This window comes from Meleagris gallopavo, chromosome 17, assembly GCF_000146605.3.
Source record: "Meleagris gallopavo isolate NT-WF06-2002-E0010 breed Aviagen turkey brand Nicholas breeding stock chromosome 17, Turkey_5.1, whole genome shotgun sequence".
NCBI classification, from domain to species: domain Eukaryota; kingdom Metazoa; phylum Chordata; class Aves; order Galliformes; family Phasianidae; genus Meleagris; species Meleagris gallopavo.
In genome coordinates, this window is record NC_015027.2 from 9,337,104 (window position 1) to 9,364,236 (window position 27,133).

Genomic DNA, 27,133 nt, shown 5'->3' on the forward strand with positions numbered 1-27,133 from the left:
GATGGAGTTTGTTCTGGGCTTTGTTTGTTTTGGTTTTTTAAGCTTATGAATTTCTTTCTGCAGCAAACAAGGGGGCAGATCCCGTTTTACTTCATTAAAGAAATCTTCAAAGGCCACCCCGTACCTCCGATAGATTCCCAGCCACAAGCAGCAGAGCAAAACCAGGCTTGTTTAATTATTTAAGAATCTATGCCTGCACTCCCCCGCTGATGTTGCCAACTCAACTTCTGCCAAGAAAGACGCTTCCCAGCGTGGGGAATCAGGTGTGAAAATGAATGTGGAGAAGCTGCAAATGCTACCGACGGAGCGAGAGCCGGGCAGGGCTTCCCACACAGGGAAGGGCAGGTGCTGGGGACACTGGTGTCACACTGCATGGAATGCTGTGAGGATGGCAGCAATGGGAGCTGGCGAGAGCAGTGGACACCACAGGCAAGCTCATGCACAGGTTAGTGGTGCAGCCGGTGACCCCATCACCACACGCAGAGTACCTTGGAATAACCTACTTTGAAGTCTCAAATGCAGATAGGTCTTCTGCCCTGGGCTTGAGGCTAAACCAGCAAAATAAAATGAACACACACACACACACACACACACACAGAAAAATCCTCTGTGATAGGAGCAATGTCAGGTCATTCGTGCAATCTGTACAGCTTGCCCAGAGTGCTGAAGTGCCCAGCAGCTTCCCAGGTAGGGCTGGTATTACTGATGCATTTCTCAACAATATCCTCTGGTCCACCTCCCGTGTCCTGAATTTTCCTTTCCATCACAACTGTGAAGACAAAAGCCCTCCTGACCTCCCAAAGGCACGAACAAATGCAGCCAGTAATTTCATTTTGATGTGTTTCACTAATAGACTGTTATTTAAAAACCTTTGCTCCTCTGGCTGAGAGGCACGAGCCAGGCAGCCCAGGAACCCTCCAAGAGGCAGGGGAGAGGGCTGCAGTTTCAGGAGGCAGCTGACCGCAGCCCCAGTTACAGGAATCTGTCAGGGGATCATCTCTAAGTGCCTGCCTAGGCGCCTTCTTTAAGTGACACAAATGGGACCAGCAGCTTTCTACGAACATATCTCAAAAAGCTACAGTCAGAAAAAAAAAATTAGCATCTTCTGTTTATGCTGAGGGCTCTGAGTATGGAGACATAGTGTAACAAAGCTTAATGGGAGCAGAAAGCTTTTCAGATTCTACAACGATAAAAAGGGTCTGCGAATATTCTTATATTCTTCCTTCTGGAAAGACAGGAACCCAAATAGTGTAGAGCTAACACTGGGAAACTTGCAAACAAGATCCACTAGATTCATTTTCCTGCCCTGATTTAGTGACCATAAGTACCCAGCCATGAAAATCAGCATGAACTGATACCTTCAAACCCTTTTAGGGTTTGAAAGATTTGTTTTTAAAACCCGTAATTGTTGCCACAACCTGCATGCTTGTGAAGTGTGCCATACAGACACAACCTTCCAAAAGCACACCTGCTAGCAAAAAGCCTGGGGAAAGCCTTTGCAGGTGTTTGGAGCTGACCACTGCATCCCTCTGCACTGGTTATGGATGCACTCCCTGCCTCTCATTAAAATGAACCCAGCTGGGAGAACAGCAGAGCTCCTAAGCTAAAGACAAAGGACCAGGTGTAAAAATAAAGAATGTCTTTTGCTGTGACCTTTCACGTGTGACTCCTGCACTAGCAGACCCAGGCATCCCAGCTTTCTGGCTCAGTATTAATCTCCAAAGCATTTCTACAGGCAAGTGGTTCCAGGGTCCAGCGCACAGGGAGCAGACACCCACACAAACCTTACCAGCAGATTTTGCTGTTAGTACTTGAAGCTGCACTACAGGTTACTTGAGAACAGACTAAGAGTGAGGGCGAGGCTTTTGGCTTTTCCTGCTGAGAGCTCACAAATCAGGAGTATTTCTCCCCCTGTTATTCCCCAGCCGAGCTCAAAACCGCTTCTTCGTATTGCCCTTGGGGAACAGCTGCACACCCAAGTAGGGCTTTTCCTTTTCCTGAGGTCACTAGGGTAGCAGAACCCTCTAAACAGCATCCCTCTATAGCTTTGTTAAGCTTCAGCAAGACAGGCAAAGCTGGAGATCTTTGCATCCCTTCACAGAGCACTGAAGGGACAAGGCTGGGTTGCAGTAAACATCAAACCGTGGCCACCAGAAGCTGAAACTCCCTGCGCCCTAGTTCAAAGCTAAGCAGCCAGGGAAGAAAGCCTAGATCAAACAATTTTATTATAACAACTTGTGCAAAATATAGGAAGGGCTATTTTGTTGTCGTTTTAAAAGGATTTCGTCAGGCAAGGTACAAACTGGAGCCCTCTGATACCTTTTTAATAGTGTTGTGCTTGCTGTTGCCTCGGCTGGCATTCTCGTTGTGCAATATATCCAGAGCTGTCTCTCTCTCCTTCAGCTTCAGCGCCTCGATTTCAGTCTTCAGCTCATTCAGCTGCTCCTGCAGGTGCTTGCTTTTCTCCATATACTCTACCCTAGCACACACAAACAGTGCTGCGTTAGTAGTGGCCTGGTGTACATGGTTATTTTGTGGCAGCCAATAGCAGTCATAACAAAAAAAAAAACCAAAACCATATTTATCTTCATCATTTAAAGTGTACAGAACTGACATCATCAATTTACTACTTTCAGCTATTTGTTGTCAAAAAGAGAACCCAGACACCTGACTAGGAGCTGTAAGTCATGTTGCTATAAGGGAAAAAAAAGCAAAGCCAAGCTAGGGCAGCTAGATGATTTTTGTAAGTCTCTCCATTTTTGAGTGACAGATAAACACGATGCAATTTCAGTCCAGAATAGTGTTTCAAGCATTGCTCTACTCCTCTGCAACCTCTCCCCAGCTCACAGACTTACAGAAGCACAAATTCTTGTGGGCCATTTTCAAGGAAGAACCCTGATAAACCAAACTCTCATGTTTCAGAGGGATTTAATTTAAGACGTATGACAGCAAGCACTGCATCCAAAATAACAGGTAGCATCCCTGAGAAGGAGAAAGGTCTCCCAAAGATAGAAAGGAAAAAATTCCAACAACAAAAAACTAGCCATTCTCAGGACTCAGCCTTAAATGCCTTCCACAAAGGAGCATCTGCTAGAGACAAGTCACACCATGGCAGCTTGTACTTGTGATTAAATATTGCGACTGGGGTCAAAGTGCCAGCAGACTAACAAGAACCCTTTCAGAGTGCCAAAATTTGTAGCAAGGTTTAGCTCAGCACCCGAGGAATGAGAGCACGTCCAGAGAAGTCAGCGACAGCCCGTTATTGCTTTTATCATTTAGCAGAGCCAAGATCCTCCTGCTTAGAAGAGTGGGCTGACCTAGTTAGGGTACAGAACCAGGAATTACTGTGGTATTTTCAGATTTCATCCCTTTTTTCCTTCTGGCTCGAGGAAAAATTCTTAACCTCTGCCTCTGGAGTAGTGGTCTGTTATTTAACAAGCAGGAGAGGGTATGGAGCAGAGGCAGAACCAAGCACCCAGTGGGATCCGGGGTGCCTCACTGCAGCCCCAGGAAGTTACAACTGCAGCATTATGGCAGAGCCCTTCCAGCTTTGATCTGCTATCCAGTCAATGAACAAAGCATATTATTACTACTGAGATTAAAATCTGATCTGCTTTGATTTCTGCTAAATTTGTAATTTCGAAGGCTGCATTTAAACCCCCAGGAAAACACGAGATCAAAGCTCATAATCACATCCAAACTTGCTTGCGCATACTTTTTATATATAAACATGCCACAGATTCAAAGAAAAAGGGGTTAAAGCCCTAACACAGGACTGCAGCCCTCATTCCAGCCATCCTGGCATGCTCTGGACACACAGCAAACACACACAAGCACCTGCCTGCAATAGTCCAGCATGCCAGCAGTCACGCTGTGTTAACTCTTTCTACCAACATAATGAATGCCTACACAAGAGCTAGGTTCAGCATACAGATGGGAACTGTCTGCTGGCACGGCTCAGCATGCTTAAATCTGCCTTTAACCAGGTAGCAGAGATACAACTGTGACACCAGGTCCCCATCCAGAGGAATGGCCACCCAGCAGCTCCATCATGCTCCGAGCTGTTAGTAATGAGCTGGTAAACACAGCCCCACAAGCCTTCTCCCCACTGCACCTCACACCAGAGCTCATCTGAATGTAAAAGTCATGTTCTCCTTCCTGCAAACAGGGCGCAGCCACAGCCAAACCCAGCCCTGGCTGGCAGCAAGCCACCTACTTCTCTTTCTCGATCTCCATGGACAGCCTCTTCATGTCTGTATCCTTGAAGTCAAAGGACAGGCTCTCACTGATGAGGTTGAAGCTCGGCAGGTCGGTTGGCAGTGCTGTCGTGCTGGAGTTCATGGGCTGCTGAAGAGAAAGAGGACAAATTAATCACTGTGGCCACACAGATGCTCCTACAGCAACTGTTCTGTAATGCAGAGGTAAAACCTTAGCAAAGCCTAAGCACACTGTACAAGGTACTACTTCAGTAAGTGTAGTAAATTAAGTGCTTTAATAAAGTCTTGACTGCCCACGCAGGTTTTGTCACTGCATCACTGAAGCTGCCTCTTGGGAGATTCCAGCAGCTTTTTAACCTTAAATTTAGTTCTAAAAGCACAGGCTATGAGCAGGGGCAACGTGAGACCCTGTGTGACCAGAGTCCTGAGCTCCAGCACTCCTCAAAGCATGGTCAAAAACCACTGTAATTCCAAAGGTTAACTGAGGGTGTCATTTCAGAAAGGTCCATGAAGATGCACTCGTAACTTTTATTTTAATCTCTGCAGTAACTAATCGTTCCAAGCATTCAGGAATCACGGCCATCTCTCAGCTAAACAATCTGTCACACCTGTAATAAATGAGCTTGTTATCAGTACAGGATGAGCATCCTGACTCAAATCATCACTCCACTCTTGCAGTCTGTTAGATGAGGTCGCAAGCAGCAGCACACATCAAGGGTGGTAGAGCAGCTTCAGACAGCAGACTGCACACATGGATCTGAGTCACAGCTGCTGCCAGCATGCTGGCCCTTGGTCTAGACTGAAGGAAAACAGCCCAGCACTCAAAAGTCACCCAGCTCCTTTAAGGAATTCCTGTAACAAACCTGCCCGAATCAGGTTGCTGCTGTGGGATGGCAGGAGATGGCACTGCAGAGGCAGGCTGGTCTGGCAGCAGTAGGGCAGAGGGTACCTGCCCCCAGGAGCTCAAGCTGTAGCTGATAATTTCTTTCCCTTGTTTCGTCTATTTAGGACTGTTTGCAGCCAGCTCCACTTCAGCAAGAACCACCAGTGTTACGGCTGGTGACAGATTTACTCCACGCAATAACCTCCCTCTTCACTCTCCACCAGCCCGGAATTCACAAAGAGCTGGGGCTCATCTCCACTCCTGGGCAAACCTGAGATGGACAGTTTCACTTGCCTCCTGCAGAAATGCAAACATCTTGTACAAACACAAACAAGAAGGTGACCACAATTGCACTGCCTGGCCTGGAATGTTGCAGATCAGTCACACTTAATGCTGCGAGGAAAACATCGTTCCTTACTCCCAGTTTCAGGTTCTGCTAACACAGAACATGACCACATTAATTCTGCAGCACGTGCCATAAGGGAGAGCTGAGTACCTGAACTCCTCTCTCTAAGGAGAGGGGACACACCAGTGAAGGCATCTGCCTGATTTAAATACCTGCATCACATTGACATTCAAGACCCTTCGCTACGAGGCATGGAGGTTTACAAAGCTGCTCCCATGTGAGGTTTTACAGATGTGCAGGGGAACCAGGGCCATCCAAACTATCCTGCTGGCCTTAAAACAACCTTTAACATTTATAGCACATGCTCGTTCTGTTTAAACAATAAAAAAATAGCTACAGCCCCAAACAACAGCAATAAGAGTTGAGAACGAATTGCATTCAGTTGCTGCAGTCATCAAGTCCTGATGCCCATTTCTCAGGGTTACTACTGCTGCTTCCTCCCTTCTCCTCAGCACAGCTCTTTCATGAAGCAACAAAAAACCGATGGAGAAGTATGAGAGCAGCAGCAGTGAGGAAGCGTAAGGAAGGAACAAAGAAAGAACATGCTGAGTGCTTTCAAAGGCATGGGCTCAGCATCTGGAGCAAAGCACTTCCCTGCCATTTGCGATCATATTGGGCAAGTCTTGCACGAGTCACAGGAATTTTTAATCGAGAGGACATGAGATGTCACTGGGGCATCGGATGACAAAGGGGATGCAGAGCTTTTGCCTTATGCATTTCCTCACCTGGAACAAAATGCATAACCCTCTTATTACATTACAGCAATTTCCTGCAGTTAATAGAGGCGAGCACCACGCTGACAGCAGTCATCCCTCTGGGGAGCAGAGCAAATGAGATGGACGATACGAGGGAAGCACAGAGCAAGCCATGTCATAAGGCTTTCCCCACAGGGAGAGCTCCTCCTGCTGCTGCCACTGCCTTCACTTTGCTACTTGAAGACTTGGGCAGGCCCAGGACAGGCACTTTATACTCCAAAGAATCACAGAAGAGATGACTGCCTTTAGTTTTGCTGTGAGTGGTACCTGAATGGCAATGAAGGAGGCAGGAGGTGCTGCCAAGTCAGTAAAGAATGAATTGTTCTCTCAGCCCTGCCGGCCTGAGACTCAGGTTTGCTTTTTCTTTCTCATGCATCATCCACCACCACCACCACAAAAGCAGTTTTGGCTTCAAGGTCTAAAAAGACACCTGAACAAGCTTTAAAAAGCCAGTACAAGGGACTGGAAAATTACCAAAGAAAAATTTTAACTGCTTCTTGTCATTTCTGTAACACATCCATCCTCTCCTCTCTTCCTCTTTTCTTGTTTCCCAGGAGGGAAGTTCTGGCTTGCTCTCCATGCCAGGGGATTACAGCACAAACTCTGGGAGAAAGGAAAATAACAAGCTCAGCGTTACACCCTCATTAAGGGAGAGAAGAGCTGGAATCTGGTACCGTTTGGCAGAGCTGCCATTCACCTGAGGGACACCAGCCTCCCAGCAGCAGCTTTCAAAACCCTTCATCCCTCAGGCCACTCTGGGTTTATTCCCTCCCTCCTACTGCGCCTGCCCAGCACGGTCCCTTCAGGAAATCCTGTGCAGGAGCAGCACTTCAGCACATCTTGCTCATCTGTCCCAAAGAACTCACGTGGCAGAGTGAGGAGAGATGCTGCAAAGGAAGAGGGACGTGAGACAGGTGTAACAAGGGATGGAGATGGGGTGCTTCACAGGCAAGGGCTCAGCAAGGTACTGTCACGTGGATATGGGTCTAACAGTCACAAGGCAGCCAGCTGGCCTTAGAAAAGCAATAGATGTTGTGTCTGTGTGCTGCAGTGCTGCTCCCAGGACTGGGAGGGGGCAATAGCTGTGAGAGGAGACTCTGTCATCTAAATGGAGAGGGAAAAAGGCAAGCCACAGCTCTTTGAGGAAAGGAGAGGATACAGCACTGTGTGTCTGGAGGTGGCAGCTCTGCACAGATTGCCTCCCGGACAGATGCAGCTGGAGGGGTGGAGCTGAGCTCCATGCAGTCCTGCACTACCTCCTGTAATTAGGCTTTAACTCCTCACGCAGGAACAGAGCCACGCTGCTGAGCGCTGGTGCGGGCAGCACAGGGGTTTATGCACAAGAGCTCAGTAGCTGTGGTTCTGCTCGTTTGACTAAGGATGAGCACAGCCATGTGAGGGAACCTGGATGTGAGTGCTCTGCCCAGACATCAACGCTGGGCTGATGTGGCCATTCAGTAGGTTTTCAACAAGTATGCTTCACCCTGTGAGTAAATTAAACTCAGAATTCAAGAACTGGTGGATCCCAGAAACCTGCAGCAACATAAGGAGCTCTCCAAAGATAAGGTTTATAAAGCATCAAGCCTTACAGCACTTGACTGAAGGCCCTGAGGCTAAAAACACTCGACTATTTTCCATCACTGCTGTTTCTTAAACGCTTCTGAATGTTTTTGCGGGGATCTTCAGAGAATCTGGATGAAAAGCTTCTTCATCACTAGCCCTCTTCAATCTGCCTCTCAAAAGTTTTGAGGGGAGAGGGGGAAGGAGCTCACACATACAAATTAAAACTTCAGTTCTAGACAGGTCAGTAACTCCCACGTATGTCTGTTGAGTTTATTCTTGAAGATGCCAAGTTCTTCCCCCTCCACCTCTCTGGACAAAGGGCAGCAGAAGAGGCAGTCGTGGCAGGTGCAAGCTGCAGGGAAGGAGCACCCGATGGCTTCTGCAGGTCCTGCAGCACAATTAGGGAAGCTGAGGAAAGAAACTGCAAGACAGAACAGGAGCACTGGTCTTTTAGTCTGGTGCTTCAGTCCCTGGCAGCAATCAAGACCAGATGCTTCAGAGGAGGGTGTGAAATCCTCCTAATGGGCAATTACAGAATACTCCCCCTTCAGTGAAGTTGGTTTTTCAGCACATCGATGCACAGCAACCAGTTCATGCCTAAGAATGATTTCACAGATTTGGAACAATGTTTATCCTTCCCAACAAGTATCAGACTATCCTCAGTTTTATATTTAACCCTATTTTAAAAGCTCTTACTGAGCTGGTCCTCTCCACATGCGAAGCACGGCTCCAATGCATTTTTTAGATTAGTTCACAGTTTGCTGCCTTTCATTCCATCAGCAGCTCCCTGGCCTTTGTAGAATAAAGCAGGACAGATAAGACAAAAAAAAAAAAAAAAAAAGAAGAGCAAAGTGTTCTGGTGGACAAGTTACTTAGATGAAAAGGGCAAGTGCTCCTACGTATTACAGAACAGCTGCTAAGCAACACAATGAGATGGTTCATACCCCTCTACTGATGGGATGGAGACACAAGACTGCTCCAGGCTACAGAGGATGCCACAGTTACTGCCTGGAAACCAGCAATGACAATACAGATCATTCTTACCGTGTAGGATGACTTGCTAGTGATTTCCAAAAGCTTCTGCTTTGCTCTCCGCTCAGACTCTCGAGCCTCCTGAAGGTCTTGCTTTAGCTGATCAGCCTCCTTTGCCCTACCAAGGAAGAACAGCAAATGGCAATGTTAGATCCAAGCCTGAAGGCTGATAAAACAGGATTATAGCATAGGTGTAAAACAGAGCTGTCCTTTAACAAGGCCTAAACTAAGAAATCATTTGGATAAGGGAAACACTGGCACCTCTGACACGTGGGACACTAATTAGCACAAAAATCCAAGCCACAGAAGGACAGCTCTGGCACGAGCTCTGCGTTGAGCAGCCGTAAGCAAAGCTAAGGGCTGGAGCAGCACATCAGAATGTCAGAAGAGGAAAAAACACTTTCAACAGGTAAGCTCAGGCTTACAGCAGGAAAGGCAGTTTTCTGACTGGCAAGCCTCTACTAACAATTATTATACATTCAAAAAGGAAGACGCAGCCAAGATCACACCACTTCACTCTCCTGCAGGGCCCAACTTTTCTAAAACAAGTATCCAGACTTGAGCATTACGAGCTCCCAAGGAACCCCCACCAGGTGGAAGCCAAAGGAGATAAGGAAGCTTTCTCTGCTGAATAGAAATTTGAGCGAAGATTCCACAAGTTAAAGATCAAGGCAAAAAGAGATAGACAAGGACAGCATTTGTCCACTCAGAAGGGCTGAAACCAAGAAAGCTCACATGGAAAGGAGTAATCAGTTAAAAGGAAACAAGAATGATTTTTTTCTTGCTCACTATCAAATGCATTGTGAGAGCTGAGTTCTGGTATCAGTAGGACAGCAATATCAATTCTACCAAGAGACAAGACTTGAGGAGCTAGGGAGACCTCAGAGCTAATCTGAAACACAAACTTCACAACTGATAAGGAGAACTAAACAGGAGAGAAGGGAAAAAAAGGGACAAATAGAATATAGCAAATGTGGAACTAACATTAAAAAGAAGAAAAAACAAAATCAGCTGTTACTCATGTTGTCAAACGCTCCTGAGAGTACAGGGGGTGTGTGCAGAAATCACCCAAAAGTTGAGCTGCCTTCAGCTGTTGCTGTCAGGGTGTGAAAGGCAGAGCACCAGGGCACTCTAGGTGACGTCCCTGTTCCTTTCACCACAGCATCACCCTTCCAAAGAAGGCTTCAGAGAAGGGATGTCAGCTTTAATCCAGAGAAAGATCAGGGCCACAGCTGTTCTACCCGTACCATTTCCTATGCAGGGATAGCCTAGCTGTGGCAAACAGCAAAACAGAGAGAAACCAGCTGAGCCTGGGGGTCAGTTGCTGTTGTGCATGCAGGGGAGGCCAAGGACTCACTGCAAACTCTGGACTACCTCGAGGTGAGCCACAGTTTTGCTAAGTCAGAATGGGGCTGGAAAGCAAAGCAGAGACAGCTGCAAGGTTGTACCCTCTGACCTCCTCTCTGACTCCTCCGCCATTTTCAGTGCCAACATCTCTGCTTCTAGCACCTTCTGTTCCATCAGCCGCTTCTCCTCCTCCGTCCGGATGGCCGTGGCTTTGATTCGCTGCATCTCTTGCTCAGCCTCTGCTGCTTTCTGAGCCAGGAGCTTGGCCTCCTCCTCCGTGATCTGAGCCTTCTCAGCCAGCAAATCAGCTGTCTCTTCAGATCTCATCTGAGAATAAACACATGTTAAGCCAGCAAGCACACAGTGTCTCCTCAAATGTGCTCTCAAGGATGGAGCAAGGCCCCAAACTGAATGTTCCACATGACACCAAGGCTCACTGGAGTCCCCTCCCTCTCTTCCATGAAAGCCCGCAGCCTCCTGCAGCCAAAACCTGGATGCAGCCAGGCTCTGTCCCAAATAATTCTCCTTTGCGCTCCTGCCTCAGCAGACCGTCTGGATGCAATAAGCTCCATCCAGCCTCCTGATCACCATCCACCAGCAACAGTTTGAGAACAGCCATAGAACTGTCACAACTCAAATGCTTTAGCAGTAGAAAGAGTCAGGAACAGCTGTAGTGCCTCAAGAAACAGCTGCCCAGAGACTTACCAGGGCCTCGTTGGCCATCGTTGCTTCTTCTTTTAATTGCATCAGCCTTCTCTCCAGTTCATCCCTTGTCCTTTCAGCCTCTTCTCTCATTTGCTTCTCTCGGGCCAGGCGCTGTCGTTCCATCTGGGAAAAAGAGACAGGGGAAAGTGAGGAGAAATAACACAAATTAGAAATACTTTTCTCAGGGTTAGAGAGAGTTGTTACTTGAGGGCTTGAACACAAGACTGCACTGCCTCCTTCTCTGCTTGTCAACGAGGGGGGACTTCACTAAATAGGGACGATGTGAACGTACTCTGTTCACACCATACTGAGCATCCCACTCTTCTCTCCCTGTTCCTGCACCATTCCTGAGGCAACCCCCTGTACTTTGGGCAGGCTGCTGCCCCAAAGACTGCTGCAAATCTGCAGACAGCATCCTGCTGCACAGACTCACAGGGCAGGCTCCAGCAAGCAGGGTCCCTAGAGCTTTTCCTAAAGTTACTTATGGCAAGCTGAACAGCCAGCCAGACTGGGGTTAAGGACAGTCTGAGGGCAGCTTCAGAACATCAAATACTGACACACAGTCAGGAAGGAATTTGAGGGATGTGGCTGTTACCTTCAATCAGACACAAACACAAATCTAACCCAGCACACTAGACACTTCACTTACAGATGGGGAGGCCACACCATATCAATCAGTTCCTAGGCACAACAAACCATCTCCCTCCAGCTGTAAGAGATTTGCAAGAAAGAACAATGCTTTCCCTGGTGGGGAAAAACAGAGCTATGTGGGATAACCCCCCAGAATCCTCTCACCTCTTTCCACCTCCTGTACACCACACACTGCCTCTCTGCTAACCAAGCACAGAAAGGTTGCCATTGGGCTAATTAACAACCAAGCTAAGCCACTCCAGCACCAGGGAGATGGGTACATTATAAATATCCATGCTACACCCAGGGCTCAGAGCACTGCATAGGCCACCTGCCAGCTTTAATAACGGAAATAAGTGTGACAAGACACATTTCTCAGCTCCTTGGACACCGACAGTGTTCTGAAAGTGGGATACCCACAGCTCTAATGGCTCGGCTTCCTTCTATTAAAGGTTCTCTTCATCAATTATCATTATGGTCTGCATCCCACTCAGGCCTTCCATTAACAACAAGTCCTGATGTAAAGGGATTGTTTGGAATCAGTTAACAACTGTGGATCCTGAAGGGAGGACAGTGTACAAGGCAGCACAGTGGCTTGCTTGGGAGAGCAGCCACCCAAGCAGAAGCCTGAACCCTTCTGTAAAGCACAAGGGCTCCTGGGAAGCAATAAGCTCTTGCCTGCTCTCAGCATCCATGCATCACTCCATCACCTCTTCTAGCAGCCCAACACAAGATCTGACCTCCAGCTTGTGTTATTCAATCACTTCAAAAAAACTCACAAAATTGCAAGACCTGCCCCTGAAGACACCAGCACTTGGGCACCATGCTGCTCCTGCTTGAAGGACCTTTTGCTCCACTAATGGCAACTCCTTTCCAACCAGAGGAATCTTTTGTTGGAAAGCAAAAAGCCCCTTTCCCCTAGGAGCTGGCCCACTTGCCCTTGCAGTGTGACTCATGCCCCATCTTCTCCTTCCAATTCAGAAGCTGCAGGAAGGGGAGCTGCGTCAGGTGGTGTCTGCAAGACAATTCACACCAACCCAGCCCAATCCTGGCTCCAGCACTGAGTCCAACACTCTGCAAACACGTTCAAAACCAAACGAAGTGCATCAAATTCGAAGTCCCTTGACAGTAAGACTCTCCTGGTGCAACTAAGTGCATCGGTTTCTTCTGCTGCTATCTAGTGGCTTTGGTACGAAAGGGACATATTTATATTCTAAGCAGCAGTATTCAGATTAGCTGTGTGGGTTTCAGTGAGTAGAAAAGGTCTACGAGCAGAAAACAATGATTCATACAATCCAATTTGCTGATATATACTCATTGGCTACACACTGCTGCCTCCAAAGAGCTGTTTTTTGCCGCCTGGGCTGACCTGCAGCAGATAAAGGAGGCCAGCACTGAATTAGCATGCAGGCTGCACCCCCCCGAAATGTCGGCGTGCATTCCATCACCATGTAATTAGACAATGAGACTAAGAACCCCGACAAAGCACAGCTCCCCCTCACAGCCCCCGCTTTAATTACAACCAGCCACCCCAAAACGCTACATCTTTTTAGCTGCAGAGCTCAGGAAAAAAGTGAGGCAGGGAAAGGTGCACCCAGATTTGCTCATCCTTCCCATCCTCCCAGTTCTGCTCCTGAGTGTGGGGGCTGGACTTGGGCTGTCACCAAGCTACAGAGCCAAGTGGAGAATGGCACTGCAGGAGCAGGCTGCTATAAAGAGATGTTCAGCCGGACCTTCCCTCAAAGCTGCTCCATGTGCTTGATGTCAATCTGGAGACTGTTCCTCCCCAAGCTCATTTGCATTCTCAATTCTGGCTCACGGCCTGTTTACTGGAGATGTCTCTCACCTGCTTCCTGGCTTTCTCCTCCCTGGCCTGTGCTTTCATCTGCTGCACCTCCAACGAGTCGGCCTTTCTCCTCCTCATGAAAAGATCGTGGTTCCCAATACACAGCTGAAGAATCTATTCCAGTCAAAGGTGAAGAGAGGAGAGAAAAAGCTGTATGCGTGATGATGATGACGTGGTTTCTACTCCTGACAAGAAGAACTAGGTTTGGTGCTTGTAAGCACTTCCCTCCACCAAACCCAAGCTCTGTGAGCTCTCGTACCCCAACGTGAAGGGCAGGGAGCCATCAGCTCTTTGCAGAAACCAACTTTCTGTGCAGCCAACACGGCACAGATCTGGCAAGTATTATACCAACCCTGAGAAGGCATTAGGCCAAACAGCAAAACAGCCCTCTACAGCTTCAGCCAGCTCCCCTGCTCTCACTACCCCCCCTTCTTTAGGTTCAAGATTAACTTCCACCTTCTCCCAACATGAAGCTTAAAAGCACTGAGATGGAAAAAAAAAAGAAGGAATAACATTTTCCACCTTGGGCAAGGCTACACACAGAGGGCTTATCAAAAGTGACCTTGTACACCTTCAGATAGCTTTGAGCATCTATGGTATTTCTTCTGATACTTAAAGAGAAGGACAAGGGAAGTGGTCATTCTAGGGAGAGATAGCAAAGCAAAGGGGGTGGAAAGGTACACAGAGGACGGAAAGCTCCGTTATTTTTCAGCAATGAAAGAGTTTCTAAGCTCTGATTCTTTTAGAAAAGGACGGATTCACGTGCCTGTATTTCACTTCACAGATTATGAGTGAATCCTCTGCAGTCAGCACTATGAACCTGATGAGAGAAGCGAATGAGGCCTTTGTGAGAAAGCCCCACTTCCCTATGCACACAAGTACAGCAGGCATGTAGGACAGCCTACAGCCAGGACAACAAAGTCCCCCTCCCTTTCTGCCTTCTAAAGACCCATTGTGCAACTTAACAACAGTGCACAGGTATTTCAGCACCTGGATCAAAGCCCCAAAGCCAACTGGACACCTAATCCAGAATACTAGCTAAAGCTGATCCCCAACACAGGCACTGCTAAACACAGTTCTTGCTGTTCCTGTGCAAGCAGAGCATCCTGAGCAGGGTCAGCCTTGAAAAAGCCAGGGCTGCAACACTGACAGTGCTGCTTCCCAAAAGTGGAGGCCTAAAGCAACGGGGTGGAACAGAGAAGAGCAAGAGAAGAAAAGGAATTTGGAGCAAAAACAAGGGTTAGGAGAAAGTTTTACTCACAATGTGCTTCTGCCATGCAGGTCAGATGCAACCTGAAAGCTCAGAAAGGGAGCACAAAAACAGAGGAGAGGGGGAGAGGTTCTGTGAACGAGCATGGCTTCATCTTCCCTTTTCTCTTCTAGAGGCTATGACAGAATAACAACTGTGGGACCAAGTCACATCTACAGTCCATCCAGTCCAGCAGCCTATGACTGCTTGAAGGAAAAGCCCCAAAAGAGCACTGTCTCGTACTGCCTACAGAAACTACTGCTAGAGTAATTTTCACTGCCTGTGCCTGTAGACTTACCAGCTTATTCACACGCAGCTTTGATGAATTGAATTTGAACACATCGATCTTTTTGTCCAATGGCTTAATTGTAAACTGAAAAGGAAAAAATAGAGAGGGACAAAATTATCAGAGAGCTCTGCGCTTAATAATAACACAGCTATAAAAGTCTTACCAAAAGCTTTAGCTCAGAGGAGGTCAGCAGTCAGACAAACAAGGCTGAGAGCTGTCCCCGTGGCTTTTAGCCAAGCAAGGGAACTAGACTCAAAAGCAACCAAGGAGACAACTGCTCCTGGCCAGAAAAAGAGGAGTGCCACATAGAACCAACAAGGACAATGCCCGTCTCCTGGCCGCAATGCCCAGCAGTGGGCAGCCTCTGCAGGGCACCTTGCGTAGGGCAGAGACAGATCCACAGCCTCACAAACTGAGACAGGAAACTTCTCTCCTGAAAGCTGTAGAGAACTGAGGAGGGCCAGTAGAAAATCTTGACACCTCTGAATAGAGGAAGAACCAGCTCAGCCATGTGATGGAGGGCTAAAATAGAAATATGGAAACACAAGCAGCTATTCCTCTTGTTAACATCTCCCCTTGCAAGGGCTCCTCATAAGAATTTTTCAGTGCATTTTGTTCTCCAAAACTCAGTGATGTCACGAGACTGCTCTGCAATCCAAAAGATTATTCCCTTGCACCAACATGCTTTGACACTTCGTGCCAACTGATCAGCTCTAAGCTCATCCTACGTTTACCCTCCTCAAAGCGCCTCCCCACAAGGATTCTCTCAAGGGATACAGGTGGCATCACCAGAGTTGAGAGTTTCAGTAACGCAGCCCCTGGACAAAGAGAAGATTCTGAACTAACAAAAGGATGCTTGTAGAGACAGAGTGCTCTGCAATAGTGCATTTTTTAGAAGGTGTGTATGTATTCCATCACTCCTCCATATACTACAAAAATAACTGGCTGAAGAGATAGCGCGGTAGCAGGCAGCCTGTGTCCATTAAACCAGCTCTATTTATCAACACATTGTGCTGCTTGAAAGGGGCTCAGCAGAACTCACCCTGGCAGTGTTTTGTTTTGTCAGTTTAAGAGCCCATCTTTTAAGACTTTCACACAGGCAGACGTGCATGAATGTCCCTGGGCTTCAGCTCCACCAGAATCCACGCCAGTCATCGAAGGCAACAGCAGAAATATGCCAGAGGAGGAATTTCAGTTCCACATAAACAGTCAATCTTTGTTACAATAGATTAAATACCTCTGCTGTGTCAGTGTAGCTGTCAAACCCAGCTATTAAGCCTGTTTACTATCATGTCAGTTCTACTTGTGGTCATCTTATTACCCAGATTATTGCCCTGATAGAAAGTGGCAGGCTTTTTCCCCCCTAGAGAAAGATCTGTTACTGTCTTGTGTCAAGGCCCAGTAACAGGGCCTTCAATCCCCCTGTTTCTCTGAGGTAGTGCATGATCTGACAGCTTCCACTGATCTGTCATGGATAGAAAAGTCTTTGAAAGTCATTAAGTGCTGAGCTGCTTCGCAGAGTTATGGAGCTTTCTATTTTTGAGCAGAAAAAACAAGTGACAAGAATTCCAACATGATCTTTTCCTACAAAACTTCGTAAGACATGCAATAAATGCAGCTGATGAGAAGCCTTTAACTTTTACCCTGATCAATATCACGTTTAAATTGGAAAACACTTTAATTAACAAGTTAATTTTCTTCCTTACCACGAAGGCAGTTGCTTTTCTTTGAGCAGTTCTCACAGGCTAAAAGAACTGAGCAGATCGGTTTCTCCTCTACAGACAATTTTATGGCTGTTCTCAAATGGGTTTGGCAGCCAACAATTCTAAAGATTTGTATTTACGCTCTGGATTTAATAAATATTTCTCTTACGGTGAGCTTAAATTTTTCAGCCTCCTAAAAAGATTCCAGCTGTTATGCCAAGCCCAGCAGCCTGAGAATTCAAGATGATGTAATAGCATGTCAAGACGCAAGAGTTTTTCTCACCAGGGACACCTCTCACCACATCTCATAATTCAAGAGCACGTATACAGCAAAAAACTCCCATCTTCAATATTTGGGCTAAGCACATCAGTAGTGATTTTGTTTGTGAAAAATATATCTAGTGGGTTTGAAGGTACTCTAAAATCAAACCAGTTGACTTTCTGTTTGTCCACTCCTGGAAAGGCTCAGCTGCCTTCAACTACACTGGTCATAGCAAGCACAGCAGACAGAAGAGCAAAGAGAAGCCATTTTAAATTGTAATTGTGCTCTTACTGGCACTGCTCTCAAATAAGAGGGGAGATGGATCCATACCTCTTTATCACTGTAGGAGATATTCCGGATCTCATTCCACGGGAAGGAGATTTTAGGGGTCAATCTGTTGTCTGGGTCATAAATGTGAAGACCCAAAGCATCGACTCCAAGGAGCAGTTCGGTACCCTTTTTATTCTAAGGGAGGAAAGAAAAGAGCAGAAAATCCTTTTATTCGCCTCAAGGATGATCTGACACAAACCAAGCCTTTGTCAGCTTTGTGAACCAGCCCTGAGCAGTGACCCACCAGCACCGTATATTAAAAGGGCTCCTACCTCCTGGGTAGCAAAGCACAGCACAACAGCCACGTCCCAAGTCCACTGCCTCTTGCGGTCTCCACTCATGCAATCTCACAGCAACACAGACCAACATGAGAGCTACCCCAGCAAGGAACTCGGAACGCCTTGAAAGCACAACCTACACTCACCCTAATTGCAAAATAGTTCACTCCATACATCTCCAAGTCCTGAGCTATCTTCAAATACTCCATTTCTGCTTCATCTCTGTCAGACAAAAAAGAGGAAAAAAGGCCAGAGTTACAGACATTTGGTAGGATCAGAGAGAGTGAGATGGCTGCACTTTCTGATCCTAAGCGCACACGATGCTTTAAAACCTTGACTGTCTCTACCACACGAGTCAGGTTTGTCTTTGCTAGCAGGATCAATACAGTCCTACAGCAAATCCCAGTCTGCAGCTTGCCAGCATCTTAATGGCTGCTGACGCCCGCCTGGAGAGACACAGCATTTCAAGCAATGCTTTGTTCCCCTCCCAATCCCTTAAGCATGAAGGGAAAAGTCTTCAACTGGGAGTCCTATGCTCCAGCTCTGTCTTACTTCAGGAATATCTCCCACAAAGAGTGTTTTACCACATGAGCAGTGATACACCTCACCATTCTGACTTTCTGCCTTGGAATCTCTATTTCCTTCCTTGCCTAGTGAGCCTCCAGAGCCCCTGGGCAGTAGGGCTGCCTCTGTGCCTCTTTGCAGGTGCTCCCCTCCTGAGCACGAGTCCCACGTTCACCCCATCAGGAACCAGTGGGCAGCAGGACAGAGTCACAGGAATAAGGAAAGCTCTTTGCCCTCTGTGAGTCTGTGAGCCAAGCTTGCTGGGATTAACCCTGCTATGAGCAGAGCTCACCCATCACCTGCCCAAGGTCCCCAAAACCCTCACAGCTCTTCAAGTGAGGGGGCTGACCCTGAGCCACAGGCCACTCCAGCACACACTCACCTTGCTCTGCCTCGATGCTCTGCATACCAGGCTGTAATCCTCTCCTCCCACATCTCTGGAGTCATCTGGTACAGGTTTATTACCTGAGATACACAAGGAGACAGAGATCCAGGTCACACTGCTACTTGCCATATCTTCCCAAGCCAGCAAACAGGCCAGAAATGCCCAAGCTTCCAGCATAATCCCCAGGCATTACAGCTCATCTCAGCCAGGTTCCTGCCTCCTCTCCCAACAGTGCATGTTCAGCCCCACGCTCTGCAATATCGCAGTGCTGATTTAGCCCTCAAGCATGCACAGTCTCCAGGCCACCAAGAAGAAACACAGACAGAATGAAAATGTGAAAACTATCAGAAAGAAAATAATTGCTTCTGCCTTTATTAAAATGTCAGAAAAATACTGAATCCTCTTCCCTCGGAACAACTCCTTGGGTCGTTTACCTTGATAAGGAAATCCACCCCAGCCCAATGCGCTGCAGGCAGCCCCACAGAGACCCTCTCTGCAAAGGCCTTTGTAGCACAAACGTTACCAAGTGTGGGAATCCATTCTTCTGCTGGGTTGAGCTCCTTACCCGCTTTGGAAGCAACTCTTCCTGTGCCAGAAAGCCTCGCTTGTGGACGTTGGGATCATAGTCACCATACTGGAAAGAAGCAGAGACATTGTGCCCACAGTGTGTTAACAACACGGGCAAACAGAACTCTTCACCCTAACACATCCGCTCCTTGTGGACACAGCAAATACAGACCACCTACACCCTTCAGCATCAGCCTGTTAGAGGTGAGAACACGTGCTCCTTGGTTAACACAATAAACAGAGTTCCTTTGCAATGTGATTGCTAATAGAAAGTAAGATCCTTGTTTTGTTGGTGCAGCAAACAGGGCAGGGTGCAGGACAAAACTTCCCACTGCCAGTTGGTGCCCACCATGCCCAGAAAACACTTCTTCCAGCACCAGGAAAAGACCCCATCTGCATGAGTCCATGCCTTTCCACCAGCAGTGGGATGGGGATCCAACATGTGGACAAAGACCCGTCCCCAAATAATGGCTGATCCCAGTAAGTCAGCTGAGGCAGACAGCCTTTTCTCTGCTGCTGTTCACTATTAAAAAATATTTAAATAACAATAATAACGGTAACAGGAATTTGGATGACAATTGCAGGCTCCCCTCAGGCAGGCGCTGACTTTCCTGCCAGAGGGGCTGTTGCTCAATTGGGTCACGGAATCCAAATCAGATTTGTTAAGTGCACCCAGTAATTACTAGTATTTGTTTAGATGTACATCTTTCCGAGCAGCATAGAAAACGGCTGAGAAATAAAACTGCTTATTAACAGATTCAAAAGCTGAGTGTCCCTGCAGTGTGTGTGAAAATGAATTTATCTCCCATACAGCATAAGAGGGGAGGAAACAGCCAGAAAGCAGCACCTCAAATAACCTCGCAAGTTGAAGCGGATGGGATGAAGGATGTGAGGCACGTACAGGAAATGCTGCGATTCTCATTCACCTGGCAAGCAGGACTTCTGCAGTGACATTAGGTGATTACACAAGGCACAGCAACGTTCCCTCCAGTCATGCATTCTGCAAGGGAAGCAGCCCTTCCCTCCCAGCTTTTCTGTAGCTCTTCAGCTCAGAAAGCACAAAATGGTGACAATTTTTAAAGCGAGACCAAGGCACGTGGTGCTCATACGGGCAGGATGCTTTCCACGGCAGCCTCCTTTCCATGCCAGGACCACCATGTCGTGCACCAAAACCAGAGCTCAAGATCACAAGTCTGTACAGACATCCCCTCAGCAGCCCAGCAAGCAACGTTTCATCCACAACAAGCAGGGATTAAAGACACAGATATTGATTTAGAGCCAATGCAGATGTGAAGGAAGCATGCAACAACCAACACTGACTCAGACTTCAATTAATACAACGCAAACACTGGGGGTTCCATTCAGCAGGGTGCTGAGCAGTGGCAACTATTTGTCTTCCAAGGTCTACAGGGCTTGGAGCTTCTCAATGACAGCACATTGCAGGAATACATCTCTTGTACCACGTCAGAAGGGAACAGCAATAAAAACACGGAAGTAGCAAGGGAAACAACTCCAATAACCTTGGAGAGGCAGAAAATAAATCATTTCTAGGTGATGAAAATAACAGCAAACAGGATTAACACGAGTATTTCTTTTGCTGCGGTCTGCCGTAGAGATCCAAGACTAAGTATGGATTATGTGATTTTCACGTGGTGAAAAATATTGCCATGTCCCAAAGGAATATCTGTACTGAGAGGGAGTTTGGATGAGGACATTAATTATTCACAACTGAAAAATCAACAAATGGCTTAAATATTGCAGTGTATGTTGGCTCAAATGATTCGGCAAACACGCTTTTAAAGACCTTTCCAATTAAATAATTGCTTCAAAACTGTCACAGAATTTTAACTCCTGTTAATTGTATGACACAATTAATATTCACGGTCACACACAGAAGTTGCCTTCGCATCATCCATACGCCTGGCTGGTATTGTCCTGTACAAACATGGGCATACTCAGCTGCCACCCATTAGTGCTGATTATTGTTTGTTTGGGGAAAAAACAAAACCAGAGGACCCTGTTGCTACTGCTGAAGTGCTTCAAGACCTGAAGTGCTGAGAGCAGCAGGGCAGCGATTTGCATTCGAGGGGCGAGGAATGGAAAAACCTCTTGGATGTTACCACTGCTGCAGGGACACGTTATTTGATAGTTTCCAAGTTCTTTCACTGCTATTTAAAACCTGAACCATCTCCAATATTTGAAAGCGGTGTGGGTGGTTTGAATGCAGAGCTAGAGGGGAAAACACAGAGTAATTCCCCAAACGAATGCAACGATATAGAAATAAACAAGCTTTTAATTTTATGACCCGCATGCTTACTTTGTTATTGCAGGTGGGTGGTTCAACAGCAGCACAAACAAACCTAGCTGTCAATCAAATGGCTCCATCAGCTGACACCACACTGACACCGTGTCAGGTCGTTATGCCCCTCATCATGCAAATCAGCAGGTTATTAGAGAAATTACTGTGCTCAGTGGCTGCTTTCTTGTCCAGAAAGGATATCATTATCCAATTTAACTGGAAGGAGGTGACCTGCAGTATCTTTCTTCCCAGCTGCGAACTGAGGGTTTGCTTTCCACTTTCCTGAAAAAGAGCAGGAGGGGAAGCTCTGCCTGGACCTGGTTACAAAAGGGGCAGCAAGGAAAAGCCATGTCTGAAGCGGACACGACAGGCGCATTAGCTAAGATAAGAAAAGGCACTCCTCTTCCATCTTCTCACAGCCTCTGCAGAATCAAGATCTGCAAGATTAGGAGAACTGCCCCGATTCCAGTCGATCTCCAGACACGCAGAGCACATCAGGTGTGCTGCCGAGGACAAGGTCAGGAGCCAAGTTGGGAGAGCAGACACAGGACAGCATAGCAGCTCTGCACCAAAGTCCGCGCTGCTCCTGAGCACGTGAGCAGCCACGGCCAAGAGTTAACAGCACTCAGTATTTTACCCAAGGGTTTCTTCATTTTGGCAGTGGGAAGAGGCATCCCCTCTGTACCCACAGCTTGGCAGGTCACATGAGAAAAAGCCAAGTGAGTGTATATACATGTATCTAATAAGAGCCTCGGCTGTTTCACACAAACATTGCTAAAAGCAACTCTTCCACCCAGCTGATGAGTCCCTCTAAGGAAATAGATTTGCATCAATATTCTGCCTATGAGGAGAACACACCTTTTTCTAGCAAATCCAAACATTTGTCATCAAATAACACTGCAGCACGTCACCCACTGCTGGATTCAGACAAATTGGGCACAGACTAAAGGGTAATGAGGAATGTCATCATGTAACCTGGAAAAAGTCATTGCTGAGGATGAGATTCCTTGAAATGACTGCTTCCACCCTGCCTGGACTGAGCCCTCCTCAGGCAACAGAAACAAATCCCACTCCTGCATTGTGACACAGATGTCACAGAGCACAGTTACCCTGCCTGTCCCCTGAGGCCCCTCAGGGACAGCAGCAGAGCACAGACACTTGGCCTATGGTTCTGCAAGTCAAAACCCCTTCCTGAAGAGCATCCAGAAAATGACTGAGGACAACCACGAAGATGTGGCAGTTGGGCTGTGAGAGGACTCCAGCAACTGCTCTTCTTTTCCAATGGCATTATCTTTACACAGGAGCTGGAGATTAGCTAGAAAACTCAATTCAGCAGTGGTACACGTTGTGTTACAGGGATAAATGACCCATCTCTAGCAAGATGTCCCCACCTCTGAACCTACAGCTGCTCCCTGTACCACAAGAGTCCCCCTGCTGCTGGCTGCTTCCTTTGCTATCCAAGGCTGTTCCAGGCTGGAAAACTCTAAAGTGCTCTTTAGAGTCAGTCCTTGGCAAAAACCTCTGACTTGGAGTCTAGAGCAGAATTCAGCTGAGGACTGAGGGGAGCTTGATGACAATTGAGTTCTTCCCTCTGTGTAGTGAGGCCAAAGAGCCATGATCAAAGCTTTGACAAAGGAACAAGTCAGAAAGATCTCTAACACTGCAACAACATTGATGAGGCAAGCTGTAGCACTCAAAACAAAGCAGTTATGAGGACAAGTATTCCAGGGAAGCAGTGGAGCTGCCAGTCTCACAGCTGGTTTGCTACTGGCTACAATAGCAAGAGCAGGGAGGAGATCCAAAAAAGCACAGGCTCCAGGAATTCAAGTGCTCCAGTAGTAACCCATACTCAAGTAGGCATTGCTACTCATAGGCTGAGAGCTTGCTAAAGACTTCTGGAAAGAGAAAATAAAAATGCATCCAATGTCCAAAGGCAGCCAGAAATTGGCAGCATGGAGAAGACAATGTTGCTAGTGCAGTCCCATCACTTTTGAATTTTTAACAACTGTCCTTGCCTCAGGAAGTGGGTATGTAACAAAGCACCCAGCTTCCCAGGAGCAACACTAAGCCAACATCACTTTGCCCTCAGAAAATCCCTCTGTGCCTACCTTGGCTTGGACTGCGTAAGAGGCCAGCAGGACAGAAGCTTCAGGAGGACAGTAGATCTTCTCATCCAAAATCTGCTTCTTTACCTGCACGCAGCAATAAAGGACACATAACACATGTTTAGTGAAGCAGTGCAAAGCATGACTGTCACAGCAGATGGCTGCAGTTTGTTTTAACTAGGGCTGTCAACCACACAGTTAACAACATTCCTAACACTAGCTCCTGTTCAGGCCCAGGAAGTCTCTGATGTCTGTAAAGGGAAGGGCTCAGGCTTTCACAAGCCACCTTTTGCAGACAGGTTTGCAAGAACTAAATTTATACTGGGAAAGTGACAGAACCTATATCTCACTGTGAAGGGCGGGGGGGGAAAAAAGCCCTGCATGTGAACGTGGAGATAAAACTTCCTAAGGCATGAGCTATAGACTGATGTGACTATATCCAACACTAGATTTAAAAAAGGAGTTGTTGCTGAGGCTCTGAGCACACAAAGGGCTTTGCTCTGGGGCATTCAGACCTCACTATGAGTAGGTGCTCACCTGTGCTTGGGGCTAATTCCCTCCAATCCCCACCAACAGAAAGCAGAGCTGCAGGTCACCTCTGTGGCAGTGCTTTTAACAGCAGGCAGCTCCTGCGCACGCTCCCAGGAGAGCCAGCATACAGTTCCCAAAAGCTACTGCTTTACGTTTCCTGGCTTCTGTGCATTAAAAAATTAAACCTGTCATGTTTGATATTTTATGTTCTTGGCCACTTAATTTTTCTGAAGAGAAAAAAAAAAAGTACTATTTTCCTAAAATGGATTGTCACAGAGATACAGTAATGTGTATTTGAATTTATAGCACGTTTTGCACCCTCAAAGTCAGTTCCAACATAATCACAGAAGAGATTCTCCTGCATTAAGGTGAACGGGGGAGCTTGCAAGCTTATGTGTGCTCCTGCTTCACATTATACACATTACTGGAGCACAGGCTCCTCTCATATCATTAAAATCCTAGCAGAAAAGTCACAGTCTGCATTTATAAAATGCAGCTTTAACTGCTTTTCCTCTGTGATTCTATTTTTCAAAGCTGCCAAAAAGCATTTTTCCTTATCAGGCCTAAAACCCATAGCAAATTGGACATTTAGAAACTGCCCTAAGGAGACACGAGAGCACAAGACAGACTTTGGAAATGAACAGCAATATTTTGCATTTCAACTCCTTTAGCTCTGAAGAACAAAGACGAACTTTGGAACTGGGAGGAGTACCAATGAGCTAGTGAGCTCACTTTTATATCTGTTGTAAAGGGCAGAGTACACTGAAATCTAAAGCAATGCAGCTGAATCCAGATTGCCCCTACTTTGGTGCAAAGGAACTTCAACAGCCAAGGAGCAGCTACAACATCCTAATGAATGCCCAGAGAGATCTGCCCAGGATTATTCTACAGCCTGTAACACTCCTGCCTCCTGTTTCTTTTTATAGTAAATAGTTTCAGAAAATTGATCTTGTCTGAAAGAGAAAGCTGCTGTGATAGAAACGCTTCATTACCAGTCAGACAGCACAGCTACAACATCAGCTGAACTGATTTCTCAAGACACGATGTCTGGTAGAGTGCTTTAAATAAGAAGTTACTGGTGCAGGCAGGACAGCTAGGTTTCCCCTTCTCCTCTGCTTTTGCCACCAGTTTATGACAGAGTTGTGCTTCTGGGATTTTCTTCTGCTCCAGTTATCTGAAGGCTGATTTGTGACGAGGTGAACCTTGCTCTACAGCCTGTACCTGAAACAGGTTGGCTGCATTCTGTGCTCCAGGACGAAATTCCCTTGCTTCTCACTTATAAAGGCAATTGTCATCTCTCAGCACAATTGATATCTACATCCTGCAGAGAGGCAGACTCCAAGGCTGCGAGTGTCATTCATGCCCACATCTGACAGATTCATTTTCCTTAACTACCACACACTAATATTACAAGTCACCTAATCATTTCTGACGGCCAGTTTGCAAGTCTGGGTGCCTGGGACTGCTTCATCCATCTCTGACCTGTTTTAGGACACTTCTGCAGTTCAAGACAACTGCATTCAGAGGGGTGTGAATGTAATGACAAAGAGCCATGCTTTGCTGACCAAATTCCTCAGTCCCCAAAGCCTTCTTTACTTCTGCTCATCCTTGCTCCTTCCTCCTTCATGCTGGAGAACAGTGTACTTACAAGGCTCCTACCTGCAGGAAGAACAAGTGCTGTGTGATCTCCTGGACCAGCTCCTCCTCTGCATTCTCAGGATAAAATTTGGCTAGGAAGTGAAAGGTGACAGGTTCCTCTGTTGGCACATCATGATCCAGAACCTGGGGAATAGAAAAGCCATTCAACTACACCCTCTAGCTTTGTCAGTGTCCTGTTTCTGGGAGCCACACTGTTCCCTTCTGTTATTATCAGCACAGCTTTTGTCAAGCACTCTAGGCATGCAGAAGGGAATGAAACAACCTAAGTAGTTCAGAAGAGTTTAGAAAACAAACATTTCTGACAATCAGAACCGTGCAAGAAAACAAACAGCATGCAAAATGAGACAGCAAAGGTTGATCTTGATCTGCTGTGTACATAATGCTGCTTCCCAACCTCTCGCAATGATGTTAGATGCTGCTATGCCACCACCAACCTTTATGGCTGTTTCTCTGCAGTGCCTCTCCCTCTATTTCAGACTTGCTCTCTGACACCTTGCTATTATGCTGGCTCTGTCTGGTTCAGATTCATGTCAGCTTAAAACTTTGGCATGACACCGAGAGACACCGAGACCTCCTTTAGTCACAATTACTGTCTGGTTTTAGTGCAGCATCGTTTGGGTGCAAACAGAGCCACATCCATCACTTCTCTAACCAACTGCTCAGCAACCCAGAGGCTCACATCTCTGGGAAGCATCCCATCCCTCATCTCCACCTCCTTTTCACTCCTCAGTTTTGCCTCCTCCTCTGCTTTTGCACGCTTCAACAACAAAAGAAGCCAAGGTGCAGCCTTTCACCTTCCTGCCAAAGAGCTTGTCATTCAGGGGTGTAGAAGAGAGACTAAAAGCAGCCATCACTAGACTTTGTTTACATTACAGACCTCCTGCAGTCCAGCACCTCAGGGTTGGAAGATGATCTCTAAGGTCCCTTCCAACCTAAGCTACTCTTCGATTCTATACATCCCCCTCTGTCACCCTTTATGAACTCTCAAAAGAGACTTGCTTCCAACCTTCTTGTCCATTTTAAGCCACGCCACCGTGTCCTTGATGGTGTACTGCAGGCCGAAGAACCACGTTTCTCGGAGTCCCAGCGTTCTGCATACCAGGTCAAACAAGTCCTTGCCTTTCCACTTCACCTGCAGGAAAAGGAAAGGGAAGCCAAGTTATAAAGATGGACTTGAGGATTTTGTTTCCATTCAACCAAATCCATTCTTTTTTCCACCTCACAATGTGTTCCTCACAGAGAAATTGGAACGCCAGGCCCACCCAAATGACACTGTGAAGTCCCACTGTTTCTCCCTTTAGCAATCCACCAGAAGTCAGAGGATCTGAAGGGTCCTTTTGAACCAAGCACCACTATGAGTAGCCCTTTTTCAGCATGAAAAGAAAGAAAAAAAACGTCTGTGTATCACTCTTCATTACCCTTTGGTAGCTTTAATGTAGCTACGGCCCCAGGAATCCCTGCCCAACCTCCAGTATCAGCAGCTCTGGCAGAACAGAGCACAACACAACCGAAAACCAGAAGTGAAACA

At 46.9% G+C, this 27,133-nt stretch overlaps 1 protein-coding gene across 1 annotated transcript; it reads right to left on the reverse strand.

Annotated features, from left to right (window-relative positions):
- Positions 1–512: 512 nt before the first annotated feature.
- Positions 513–26,762, reverse strand: NF2 (neurofibromin 2). The gene is made up of 15 exons (XM_031556003.1): positions 26,612–26,762; positions 25,606–25,728; positions 23,419–23,502; positions 19,010–19,078; positions 18,442–18,524; positions 17,642–17,717; positions 17,218–17,352; positions 14,932–15,006; positions 13,385–13,498; positions 10,909–11,031; positions 10,313–10,530; positions 8,869–8,974; positions 4,217–4,344; positions 2,320–2,479; positions 513–548 (listed from the first exon to the last, which is right to left on the reverse strand). Exons 1-15 carry the CDS (start codon positions 26,621–26,623, stop codon positions 513–515), a joined length of 1,542 nt encoding a protein of 513 aa, XP_031411863.1. The 5' UTR covers positions 26,624–26,762.
- Between the last annotated feature and the right edge of the window lie 371 nt (positions 26,763–27,133).

Coding starts and splice junctions, on each gene's coding strand:
- NF2 (XM_031556003.1), bottom strand. Junction 17,718..18,441: donor GAGCATCGAGGCAGAGCAAG/GTGAGTGTGTGC, acceptor TTTGTCTGACAG/AGATGAAGCAGAAATGGAGT. Junction 11,032..13,384: donor AGGAGAAAGCCAGGAAGCAG/GTGAGAGACATC, acceptor TCTTTTTCCCAG/ATGGAACGACAGCGCCTGGC.